At 42.3% G+C, this 12,475-nt stretch overlaps 1 protein-coding gene across 1 annotated transcript in view; it reads right to left on the bottom strand.

Moving 5' to 3' along the window:
• nubp1 (nucleotide binding protein 1 (MinD homolog, E. coli)) overlaps positions 1–11,159 on the bottom strand; it is a 37,924-nt gene extending 26,765 nt beyond the window's left edge. The window contains 4 exon segments of the mRNA XM_046866239.1: positions 3,426–3,494; positions 10,035–10,168; positions 10,339–10,443; positions 11,092–11,159. Of these exon segments, the coding sequence (XP_046722195.1) occupies positions 3,426–3,494; positions 10,035–10,168; positions 10,339–10,443; positions 11,092–11,122 (339 nt within the window). The 5' untranslated portion in view covers positions 11,123–11,159.
• Between the last annotated feature and the right edge of the window lie 1,316 nt (positions 11,160–12,475).

The raw sequence follows: 12,475 nt of genomic DNA, 5'->3' as shown, positions 1-12,475 counted from the left end.
TCTCTTCCCTCTCCTCCACTCCTTCTCTTCCCCTCTCCTCCACTCCTTCTCTTCCCTCTCCTCCACTCCTTCTCTCCCTCTCCTCCACTCCTTCTCTCCCCTTTCCTCCACTCCTTCTCTTCCCCTCTCCTCCACTCCTTCTCTCCCCTTTCCTCCACTCCTTCTCTTCCCTCTCCTCCTCTCCTCCACTCCTTCTCTCCCCTTTCCTCCACTCCTTCTCTTCCCCTCTCCTCCTCCTTCTCTCCCCTTTCCTCCACTCCTTCTCTTCCCTCTCCTCCTCTCCTCCACTCCTTCTCTCCCCTTTCCTCCACTCCTTCTCTCCCTCTCCTCCACTCCTTCTCTCCCCTTTCCTCCACTCCTTCTCTTCCCCTCTCCTCCACTCCTTCTCTCCCCTTTCCTCCACTCCTTCTCTCCCTCTCCTCCTCCTTCTCTCCCTCTCCTCCACTCCTTCTCTCCCCTTTCCTCCACTCCTTCTCTCCCTCTCCTCCTCCTTCTCTCCCCTTTCCTCCACTCCTTCTCTCCCTCTCCTCCTCTCCTCCTCCTTCTCTCCCCTTTCCTCCACTCCTTCTCTCCCTCTCCTCCACTCCTTCTCTCTCCCTCTAGCAGAATGCTCATGTTTATTATTTTCAACCATGCGAATCTCAAGACTGTGCTTCCTAAACTCCATCAGCATGTGGACTTTGCAACGAGAGGAGCGAACACGCTGGATCTTGTTTACACAAACATCCCGGCGCGTATCGTGCGGAGCCCGCCCCATCTCGGATACTCAGACCACTGCTCTGTTATGTTGATTCCAGCATACAGACCGCTCATCAGACGCCTAAACCGGTTCTGAAACAGGTGAAAACCTGGCCAGAAGGAGCTACTTCTGCTCTTCAGGACTGTTTTGAGTGCACTGACTGGGACATGTTTAGAGAGGCTGCAACCCACGGCGATTCCATCAACTTGGAAGAGTACACATCATCAGTGACCTGCTACATCAGCAAGTGCGTTGACGATGTGACCATCTCCAAGTCCATCACTACGCTCAATCAGAAGCCGTGGATGACTGCAAATGTGCGCGCTGTTGAAACAAAGAGACTCTGCCTTCAGAACAGGGGACAAGGCGGCCTTAAAACAGCAAGGGCCAAACTGTCTCGTGCTATCAGAGAGGCAAAGCGCGCGAAGAAAATCACGACCACTTCCAGGACAGTGGAGACACTCGGCGCATGTGGCAGGGCATCCAGGCGATCACGAATTACAAGACCACATCACCTGCTTGTGACCGTGACCCTCCCCCCTCTCTTCTTCTCTCCCGGTTGGTACAGAACAACGTGGTGGCGAGGAAGACCATCCTCCTCCCACTGACCAGGTGCTCTGTCTAACCACAGCTGAAGTGAGGAAAACTCTATGCAGAGTTAACCCACGGAAGTCTGCTGGACCTGACAACATTCCTGGCAGAGTGCTCAGAGAATGTGCAGAACAACTAGCAGATGTCTTCACTGACATCTTCAACATCTCCCTGAGCAGTAACGTTGTTCCCACGTGCCTCAAGACAACGACTATCGTTCCTGTGCCAAAGAAATCGACTGTCTCCTGCCTCAATGACTATCGTCCCGTCGCTCACTCCCATCGTGATGAAGTGCTTCGAGAGGCTTGTCATGAGGCACATCAAGACACAGCTTCCACCCTCCCTGGACCCAATGCAGTTTGCGTATCGTCCAAACCGTTCCACGGACGATGCCATCTCCACAACCCTTCATCTGGCCCTCACCCACCTGGATAACAAGGACTCATATGTACGAATGCTGTTCATTGATTTCAGCTCAGCATTCAACACAATCATTCCTCAGCACCTGATCGAGAAGCTGAACCTTCTGGGCCTGAACACCTCTCTGCAACTGGATCCTGGATTTCCTGACTGGGAGACCTCAGGCAGTCCGGATCGGGAACAGCATCTCCAGCACCACCACACTGAGCACTGGAGCCCCTCAGGCTGTGTGCTCAGTCCACTGCTGTTCACTCTGCTGACTCACGACTGTGCACCAACGCACAGCTCAAATCATATCATCAAGTTCGCTGATGACACGACCGTGGTGGGTCTAATCAGCAGGAACGATGAGTCAGCATATAGAGAAGAGGTGAACGGTTAACTGCCTGGTGTGGAGCAAACAACCTGTCTCTGAACGTGGACAAAACGAAAGAGATGGTTGTGGACTTCAGGAGAGCTCAGGCGACCAATCTCCACTGATTATCGATGGATCCTCTGTGGAGATCGTCAAGAGCACCAAATTCCTTGGTGTTCATCTGGCGGACAACCTCACCTGGTCACTTAACACCAGCTCCATCACCAAGAAAGCCCAGCAGCGTCTATACTTTCTGAGAAGGCTGAGGAAAGCCCACCTCCCTCCCCCCATCCTGTCCATGTTCTACAGAGGGACCATTGAGAGCATTCTGAGCAGCTGCATCACTGCCTGGTTTGGGAATTGCACCGTCTCGGATCGCAAGACCCTACAGAGGATAGTGAGGACAGCTGAGAAGATCATCGAGTCTCTCCCTCTATCATGGACATTTACACCACACGCTGCATCCGCAAAGCACACAGCATTGTGGACGATCACACACACCGTCACACGCATACTTCACCCTCCTACCATCAGGAAAACGGTTCAAGCATTCGGGCCGTCACAACAAGACTGTGTAACAGTTTCTTCCCACAAGCCATCAGGCTTCTCAACACACAGAACTGAACAGAACTCACACACACACACTCACTTACACACGCACACACACACACACACTCACTGTGTGTTACTGTTACTGAACTGAACTGTACAACCTGGACTAAACACATTCATCACTCATCTCGATCCACTCCATCACCATTTATATATTTATTATTATTTATACTATATTCAGTACAATGTTTATATTCAGTACAATGTTTACATGCTGTTTTTGCACCTTTTATACTACAGTATAATGTTTACATGCTGTCTTTGCACCTCCTTGCTGCTGTTTTTGCACTACACTGCTCTTTCTGTTTGTATTTTCTCCTGGGTATAGTTTTTACATTCTCCTCACACAGTACTGTATATGTAAGTATACAGTAGGTTTACTAGTCGGCGCTATACTTGGTTTTTGTCTTTTGTCTTGTCTTGTGTTGTCTGTCTGCACTCTGTCTGTCTGTACTGTTCTTTTGTTTGCACTGTTTGCACCAGGCTGCACTCGATGCACTTTATGTTGTTTTGTTGTTTTTGTGTAGCACCAGGGTTCCGGAGGAACGTTGTTTCGTTTTTACTGTGTACTGTGTACCACTGTGTATAGTAAAAATGACAATAAAAGCCACTTGACTTGACTCTATGTCTTATGCTTCTTTTGTTCTCTCTCTCTCTCTCTCTCTCTCTCTCTCTGTCTCTCTCAGTAACTGTATCGTTGTGTTGTACCTGCTCTCCCTCCAGCCCCATTATTCTGGGTATTGATGGTCCACAGATGTCCACGTCCAGCAGAGCCACCTGGAATTAAAAAGGAGAAAACACGAATCATCATTTTTTTTCTGGTTGGAAATCTGAATTCTAAATCTAGAACAAAAAATCCTGATAATAATCTGAAATGACGACTTTTTTCCTTTTTAGTAATAGTTTCCTTCATTTCCTTTTATGAACAGCGTGACGGAATATTTTGAGTATTTTTGGCCAGAGCAGATGCACTCGGTGTCGGCTGAGGTGAGGGCGTGAAAAAGGGAAGCGGGATTCATCTGGACCAGGGTTTAATAAAAGCGCTACCTGTGAGCGATGATCTGCGTTTAAGGTCACGTGATAACCTACTGTTATTCTTATTATCTTGAGAGAAATTAAGCGGCGAAAACAGGAAGTAACTCATTTCATAGAGGTTCCGCAACATTTAGCGTAGCTGAAAAAAGGAGAAAAAAGATACAACGTGGCACAGAGCTAAACATTTTCACCACTGAAAAACTTGTTGGTCCGAATCCAACTTGTTCCGGTTCTTGTGTGTTCTCTGTTCTAAAATGTACATTTATTTATTAATTAAAGAAAGGGAGGTAGGATGGAAGGAATTAGAGAAGAAAGAAGAAACTCCAGTGGGAAGGAAAAAAGGATGGAGAAACAAAGAAAGGAGCAAAGAAAACAAGGAGAGAATCAGACAGCGACTAAAATCTAATAAAAATCTAATAAAAAATAAACACCTGGCCTGCGGTCCAGTGACGGTGAAGTTCACCACTAAAGCCACAGTCATCTGGTGTACAGAGTTATTTTCATGTTGTTCCTCTATTTCTGTTGCTTCACTCAAAACCTTTTCACTTCCATTCACCTCATCCACTCATCCTTTCACCTCACACTTCTTATCCATTCAGCTCCTCATCATATCATCTCATCCCCTGACCTTATCATCTCAGCTCCTCCATTCATCCTTTCACCTTATCTTCTCACCTCTTCTTCTTTCGGCTTCTCCCATGAGGGGTCGCCACAGCGGATCATCCGTCTCCATACTACTCTGTCCTCCACATCTACCTCATTCAAACCAACATCTTCTCACCTCATCCCTTCATCTGATCCTCTCAGCTCCTTGGTTTATCCTCTCACCTCTAATCTTTTCTATAGTTGATGTTTTCTAAATACAGAACAAACCCCTTTTAAACTTTTGCACACATGAGCCTAGACTTCAGGAGAGATAAAGAAACTTTTTCATAATCACGTAGCTGGTGTGTGTGTGTGTGCGTGCGTGCGTGCGTGCGTGTGTGTGTGATGTTGATAAAGAGATTACAGAGTGTTAGGCCTGCTGAAGTTTACCCGATTTATTACTTCAGAAAAAATATCACTTTTGGCTAAATGCAGTCTGTCGCTCACCAGTACAGAAAAAATAGCTGCAGACAAAAACTTTCCCTCTGAACCAACAAACTTCCTGTTTACTGAATATTTACTACAGAGTCAAACGTCAGAGAACTGCAGAACCTGCCACAAGTGTGGAATTTTTTTTATGGTTTGAGAGACTCAATAAAAAGGCTAAAACACATAGCACTTGGACAGTAAATGAGTTGATGAATAAGTTCAAATAAACCATTTGTGTCTCTAACAGAAGAACTTCAGATGGAGAGGAGCAGAGAAGATGTGATCAGACTCCCTCACCCCCACACTCACACATGGAGGTGGAGGTTTAATGGATTGGGGTTGTATTGGAGCAGGGAAGGTTCTGGAAAGTGAAATCAACATGGTTCCCATTCCATACTTCCACACCATGCAGTTCCGTCTGGACTGCGGCTCACTGGAACCCACTTCGTTGTACAACAAGACGATGAGCCGAAGTGTACGTCTGAGTCCTGTAAGTGTTATTTAGAGAGCAGACAGACGTCTGGAGTGATGTCTCTCATGGAACGTCCTGCCCAGTTATGACCCTGGCATGAACAAGGAAGAAATCTCCTACTGGTGAAGATGTTTTTACGATATGCAGGGCAACATTTTTCATCCGGACGCATGGAGAAACAAACTGTCCGGATGCCAAGAAGCTGTTCTTCATGCTGAGGGAGGATTTGTATGTTTAAAGGAAATCAGATCGACAGATTCAATAATACTGAATCTGATGCAGATTGATGATGTCACTTCTTGTAGACGTCACAGAAACGTATCATAAAACAACATGTTTCAGGGAGGTTAGATATCGTGAAACGCATTGCGATTGGTGAAGATGACCCTAGTAGCTCCTTGGTTAAAATTAAAATCAGAAGGTTGTGAGTTCACATCCCAGCATCAATATTCTGCCACCACTGGGCCCCTGAGTAAGGCCCTTAACTCTCAACTGCTCAGCATATAAATGACTAAACACTAAGTAGCTCTGGATAAAAAGTGTCATAAAGGAGATAATATATCATCATCATCCACTCATTCAGCCTTTTTATCAATTTACTGCTGGAAAATGAAAACGAGACGATTATTCAATGATTTTATGTGAAATAATATGATTTGTGTTTGTTTTGTGGAAATAAAACAGTATAAATGAATGACACGGAGATTAATCACAAGGGCACAGTAGTAATTCAGGCCGCAGAAACTCAGTGAGAGGGCAAACACGTGTCCAGCTCACATCCGCCCCCTAGTGGACCCTCAGAGAGTTTCATCAGGACTTAACCTAGGAATCAGCAGCAATTTTTTTTACATTTATATAAATATATATTTTTTTAACAGATATCATTAGATAAATACACTGCATATTATATATAAAGTGTACAAATGAATGTAGAATTGTTAATTTAATTCAGTTGTAGTTCTATGTGAATTCAGACACGGAGCAGCTCCATATAACCAAAGAGGAATGACTCTCATTCACAGAGTGAGAAATCGAGATTGGGAGTCGACTCAGACTCCTGCTATCCAAACATTTTTTATTTTATCTAAGAAAAACAACAAATCACATGACACTTTATAACATGTCATAAGTGGGTTATAGAGAAGGTCAGAAGGAGTTGCATTGTGTGTTTGTGGATTTAGAGAAAGCGTACGACAGGGTGGAGAGAGGAGTTGTGGTATTGTATGAGGAAGTCTGGTGTGTCAGAGAAGTATGTGAGGGTGGTGCAGGACATGTATGAGGACAGTGTGACAGCAGTGAAGTGTGCAGTAGGAACGACAGACTGGTTCAAGGTGGAAGTTGGACTGCATCAAGGATCGGCTCTGAGCCCTTTCCTGTTTGCAGTGGTGATGGACAGGTTGACGGACGAGGTCAGACAGGAGTCTCTGTGGACTATGATGTTTGTGGATGATATTGTGATTAGTGGTGAGAGTATGGAGCAGGTGGAGAAGAGCCTGGAGAGGTGGAGGTACACGCTGGAGAGAAGGAGAATGAAAGTCAGTAGGAGTAAGACAGAGTACATGTGTTTGAATGAGAGGGAGGCAGTGGAGGGGTGCGGTTACAGGGAGAAGAGGTGGAGAAGGTGGAGGAGTTCAGGTACCTGGGGTCAACAGTGCAAAGTAATGGAGAGTGTGTTAGAGAAGTGAAGAAAAGAGTGCAGGCAGGGTGGAGTGGGTGGAGAAGAATGATAGCAGGAGTGATTTGTGATAGAAGAGTATCTGTGAGAGTGAAGGGAAAGTTTATAGGACTGTGGTGAGACCTGAGATGTTGTAGGTTTAGAGACAGTGGCATTGAGTAAAAGACAGGAGGTGAAGCTGGAGGTAGCAGAGCTGAAGATGTTGAGATGTTCGTTGGGAGTGACGACGATGGAAAGGATTAGAAATTAGTTTATTGGAGGGACAGGGCATGTAGGACGTTTTGGAGACAAGGTGAGGGAGGTGATATTAAGATGGTTTGGACATGTGCAGAGGAGGGACTTGGGGTATATCAGTAGGAGAATGCTGAGGATGGAGACACATCATGAAGGAGGAAAAGAGGAAGACCAAGGAGGAGGTTTATGGATGTGGTGAGGGAAGACATGCAGGTAGTTGGTTTGAAAGAGGCAGATGTAGAGAACAGGGGGGTATGGAGATGGATGATCCCCTGTGGAGACCCCTAATGGGAGCAGCTGAAGGAAGAAGAAGAAGAAGAAGGAAGAAGAAGTGGGTTATTATTTATAGCACTTACAAAGGAGTGTTTGGAAGAGCCAGGGATCATGAAATGTTCTAGACACAAGAGTGTGTGTGAGAGGCTGAGAAAATAAACGACTACGTGTGTGTGTGTGTGTGTGTGTGTGTGTGTGTGTGTGTGTGTGTGTGAGCGTGTGAGAGAGTGAGTATGTGTGTGTCAAGGCAACAGACTATCAGAAGGAAGTGAGAATGAAACAGTTCTCACAGGATGTTTCTTATCACAGGTATTTTTCCTGAGACAGAAAACACACACACTCTTACACACACACTCTTACACACACACTCTTACACACACACTCTTACACACACACTCTAACTTCTATACTAGAACCCTTGTGTAGAAGAAGTGGTGGAAAATATTACATCCATAATTACATCAACTCAGTAACAAAGAACACACACACACACACACACACACACACACACACACACACACACACACACACACACACACACACAGGAATGATTAATTCTTAGTTAATGCTGCAGGAACATCTGAACTTCAGATTTCTTTCATTACTGTTGTAAAAGTCTTTGTTCCTGGATAAAAAAGTTCCACTATCCCTCCGTATCACGTGTCTCCCACTGCCCTCAACATTTCCACATCACTGCACATAAACATCTGCTCCATCAGACGATTTCTCCTCCTGATGTACATCAGCTGCCAAATTTCCACAGAACCAAATCCAGGATAATCAGTGTCGGTGTTTCAGTGCTTCTTTCTCTTCCTTTTCTACACTAGTCCATATCCGGAACGTGACGGAGGAAAGGAGTGTTTATATCAGAGTGAGAACAGGAACAGACCCCTGAGTGAGTGTTAACTGAAGCTGTGTGTGTATGGATTTGTGTAAAAAGAGTCACAAAGCTGTTTTTGTTTTCATTCTCGCCCTGACAGCTTAAAGCTCCGTCTCTTCACTCTTCTGGGAACATGTTCCTTTAGATTTTCTAGATGTGTTAGTAAAGTCTGGTTCACATTCATCTCAAAAGGTCTTCTAGAGCTCAATAACGGGAGATTTTCCATTCCACATGTAAAGCAGATGGAGAAGATTCGTGTCTCCTGGTTCAAGTGAAAGAAAGATTTCATGGCTACTGCATCCAAAGACGTCTCACGCGATTGTGTGCCTCTGAGTTTGTGCTAAAAGTTTGAAGAAAAACCACATCACAAAGACCTGGAGCTCAACATGCTCAAAACAATGGAGATGATTCGTGGACTTCAGGAGAAATCCACCAGCACTTCCCCATCATACACAGCACCGTAACAACAGTGGAGTCAGTCAAGTTTCTGGGTACCACCATCTCTCAGGACCTGAAGTGGGACAACAACATTGACTCCATTGCTAAAAAGGCCAGCAGAGGTTCTACGTTCTTCACCAACAGAAAATTCAACCTGCCACAGGAGCTGAAACAGTTCTACTCGACCATCACTGCTGAGAGGATTACAGGTGCCCCACTGCCCAACCTACAAGATCTTCACTCCTCCAGAGTGGAGAAAAGGGCTAAGAAAATCTCTTTGGACCCCACACACCGAGCCCACTCTCTCTTCCAACCGACAGAACACCGTCCACCAGAAGACCCAGGCACAAAAACAGATTTCTCCCGCAGGCTCTACTCAGCATGAACAATTAAAATATTCATAACTACACACTGTCCATCATAACTGACACGTTTACACACAGAATCCCAGTGGTACATTAATAAACTGCACACCTGTAAATAACATCTGTACATTCATTTACACAATATTTCTCCTTCTGTATAAAGTGCATTATTTAATTGTCTGTTCTACTTATATGTTGTTATATCATGTCTGTACTTTCTCCTGCACTGGAAGCTGCAGTTCTTTGTGTGTGTAAACTTGGTAATAAAGTTATTTCTGATTCTGATAAAGAGGTCGCAATACCGATGTACGTCATTAGAGGGCGGTCAAGAGTTTTCATTTTCACTATCTGCTTTTTATGAAGGCGTTTTAATGCCACCTTAAATAAAACAAAGATTACGAGGCGTTTAACTTCTTAATGGTCAATTTATTTGATCATCATCCTCACTTCGTCCTGAGAAACATCTCCAGTTCCAATAGCATGCAGACGTAACCATCGGTTTCCTTCAGACTGCACAAAAAAGGCGATTTCCTCAAATTGTCTGATTTCTTTCATCTTAATAAATGAGGTTTCCTACAGAAGCGCTGCAGTGTCCGTGTACTGATTATAACGCAGTACTGATGCGGAGTTAAAGTAGGAGTTAAACCCTAACCTAAAGTGAGGATTCCAGTGAAATGTTTCGTACAATTCTGTGATTTTTCTCTAAATATGATCTTTAATCTGGTATCGCTATGACTTTATTCTCAACATATTTTCTGTATTCTCATATTGCTATGAGATTTATTTATTGTTTACCTTTTTAAAGGTGGCACTAAAACGCCGTTGTGGCTTTTACACCGTTGTTGTTTCTTTATCAGTAAAATAAACCTACTTCTGTGGATTCATCACTAGCCAGGGCGTGAGCCAGATGTGCGCTGAACGTGCTCTTCCCTACGCCTCCTTTACCGGACAGAACAACAATCTTGTGCTTGACGGTGGACATCTTCAACCTGATCTCCTCCACAGCTAAAAAAATAAACATACAACAGAAGAATAAAAAATCATAACAATATAAAATCAAGTCAAATTTCTATTAATGTTCCTAAAAAAATCACAAGTGTGAACGTTCTGACAACGATGATCTGAATCAAATATTACAGAGATGGTTGATGATGATGAGGAATTGAAAAAGGTACCAGGATCTGGAGCTTTGGGAGCTCCAGAGGAACATATGGCCTGGTTTGGACATCCCTGACATGCTGAAGATTTGCCAGCTTGGTCACTGCTGGTTCCTGGACAATCTACAGGAAAACATGTAAGAAAAGTAAATAAATAATAATAATCAATTAAAAAGCATTAACCTACAGAATAAACTAAATTCTACCTGAAAAATAAATCACCACACCTTAATTACAATTTTTAAGGATTTTTAAAGTTAATTAATATTATAACCTGAACTAGAAAAGTGTAATATATAATATGCAAATTATAATAAATAAACAAACAAAATAATAAACAAATAAATATATTACTACTACCTAAAATTAATATTTAAATATGACACTTTGTGTGCTGCTATTTAAAAGTGTCTAATAATAATAATAATAATAATAATAAATATATATAGCGTAAAAAAATAATTTATATAAAAATACAACGCTGCTTAACTGTCACGTGTCACTCAGGCCTAATCCCAAATCTCCCATTTTTATAAACCAAGTGCACTTTACACCCTCTGTAGTGCCCTTGTAAAGTAGACAGGGGGCGACAAAACCGCGCAAACAGACCAGCGATAAACATAAGCAAGTTGGGAATAAAATTCCTGACATTTTTTTATCTTTTATTTTTTACAAATAGAGAACAGTCCTTTTATTAAATAATATTAATTCTAGAATTCAATATCAATAAAAAATATATATAAGACATTAAACTCTATTCTTTTATCTCACGCTGAGGAGCGTCGCTCGGAACATCCGCCATATTTTGTCAAACTTCCGGATACAGTGCGCAGGTTAATACACTCCGGGCTGTAACCTAGTGCTACTAATGAAAAGTTCCGCTTCAGACGAAAAACTAAAATAAAATAATAATAAAATAAGATTATTATTATTAATTTAACATTTAACAAAAATGCACTGAAAATATAGTATTGCTATTATTAAAAAAAATATTCTGAAATATATCAAAACGTTTATTACTAATTAAGTTTTCAATAATAATAATAATAATAATAATAATAATAATAATAATAAAATAATAATAAAAATACATTGAAATATACTATTGCTATTTTTTGATAAAAAATATACTAAAATATATAAAAACTTTTGCTACTAATTTATTATTCCTCTTATAGCAATATTAATTATTAGTAAAATATATTATACATGGATATATTTTTCTCTCTGCTATAGTATATAAAAATAATATATTTAAAATAAACAAAACACTAATACGATAATAGTAATAGTATAAATAATACAAATAAAAAAGCAAAATACGTGTTATTTGTTTAAGTTACAAAAAGTGAAAACAATACATTTTGAAAGGTGCCTCTTTACAATCTTTTCTTTTTCTTTTTAAACAAAAAGACATCGAAATCACACAAAAACTGCACACACACAGCACACGAGTGGTTATTCCTCATGTTGTCCTGTGCTGCTGGAGTTTCTTGAGGAATCCTGCTGCAGGTGTGTGAAAGCTCCGGGTTTTTTTGTCTTTATTGCAATTCGATCTTTGTTTGCTTTACTTTCACTGGAGAGTGAGTTTTACTGCTCTCAGGCTCTGATGAATCATCAGAGTGTTTAAACACCTCCCTCAGGTGAGTGCAGGAGGTCAGAAAGTCACCGTGTGAATGACACACAGCTGGAACAGCTGGACTCTGGTGTGGATTTTTGTATGAAACGTTTCAACGTGAATCTTAAAAAGAGTTTTGGAATTTGAACTTTCAGATTTAAAATGAATTATTGGACCGACACTGATTCTAACATGCCTGGGTCCTATGTGAAGTGTGTTTCTGTCCTGCAGGGGGCGAAACTAGTACATCTGATCCAGAACTACATTAGAGGGACTAAAGTGTCGGGACATCTGACTTTTCCAGACATACGTGGTTCTTCCCAAAACCTTAACCATAAATTTGGAGGCATTAGATGAGTCTTTGGATGTGGAAGCCATTACATTTTTCATTCACTTGAACCAGGAGACCCAAACGAAGCCATGAAGATTTACTTTATATGCTTTGAGTTTGGTGGTTCTTTGGAATTTGGAAGATCTCCTGCAAGGGAGCTCCAACCCTATTGAACACCTTTGGGCTGAATGTGAACACTTGACTGC

The sequence above is a fragment of the Silurus meridionalis genome, chromosome 14 (assembly GCF_014805685.1).
Source record: "Silurus meridionalis isolate SWU-2019-XX chromosome 14, ASM1480568v1, whole genome shotgun sequence".
Taxonomy (NCBI): Eukaryota; Metazoa; Chordata; class Actinopteri; order Siluriformes; family Siluridae; genus Silurus; species Silurus meridionalis.
This window is presented reverse-complemented; position numbering and strand designations above follow the sequence as displayed.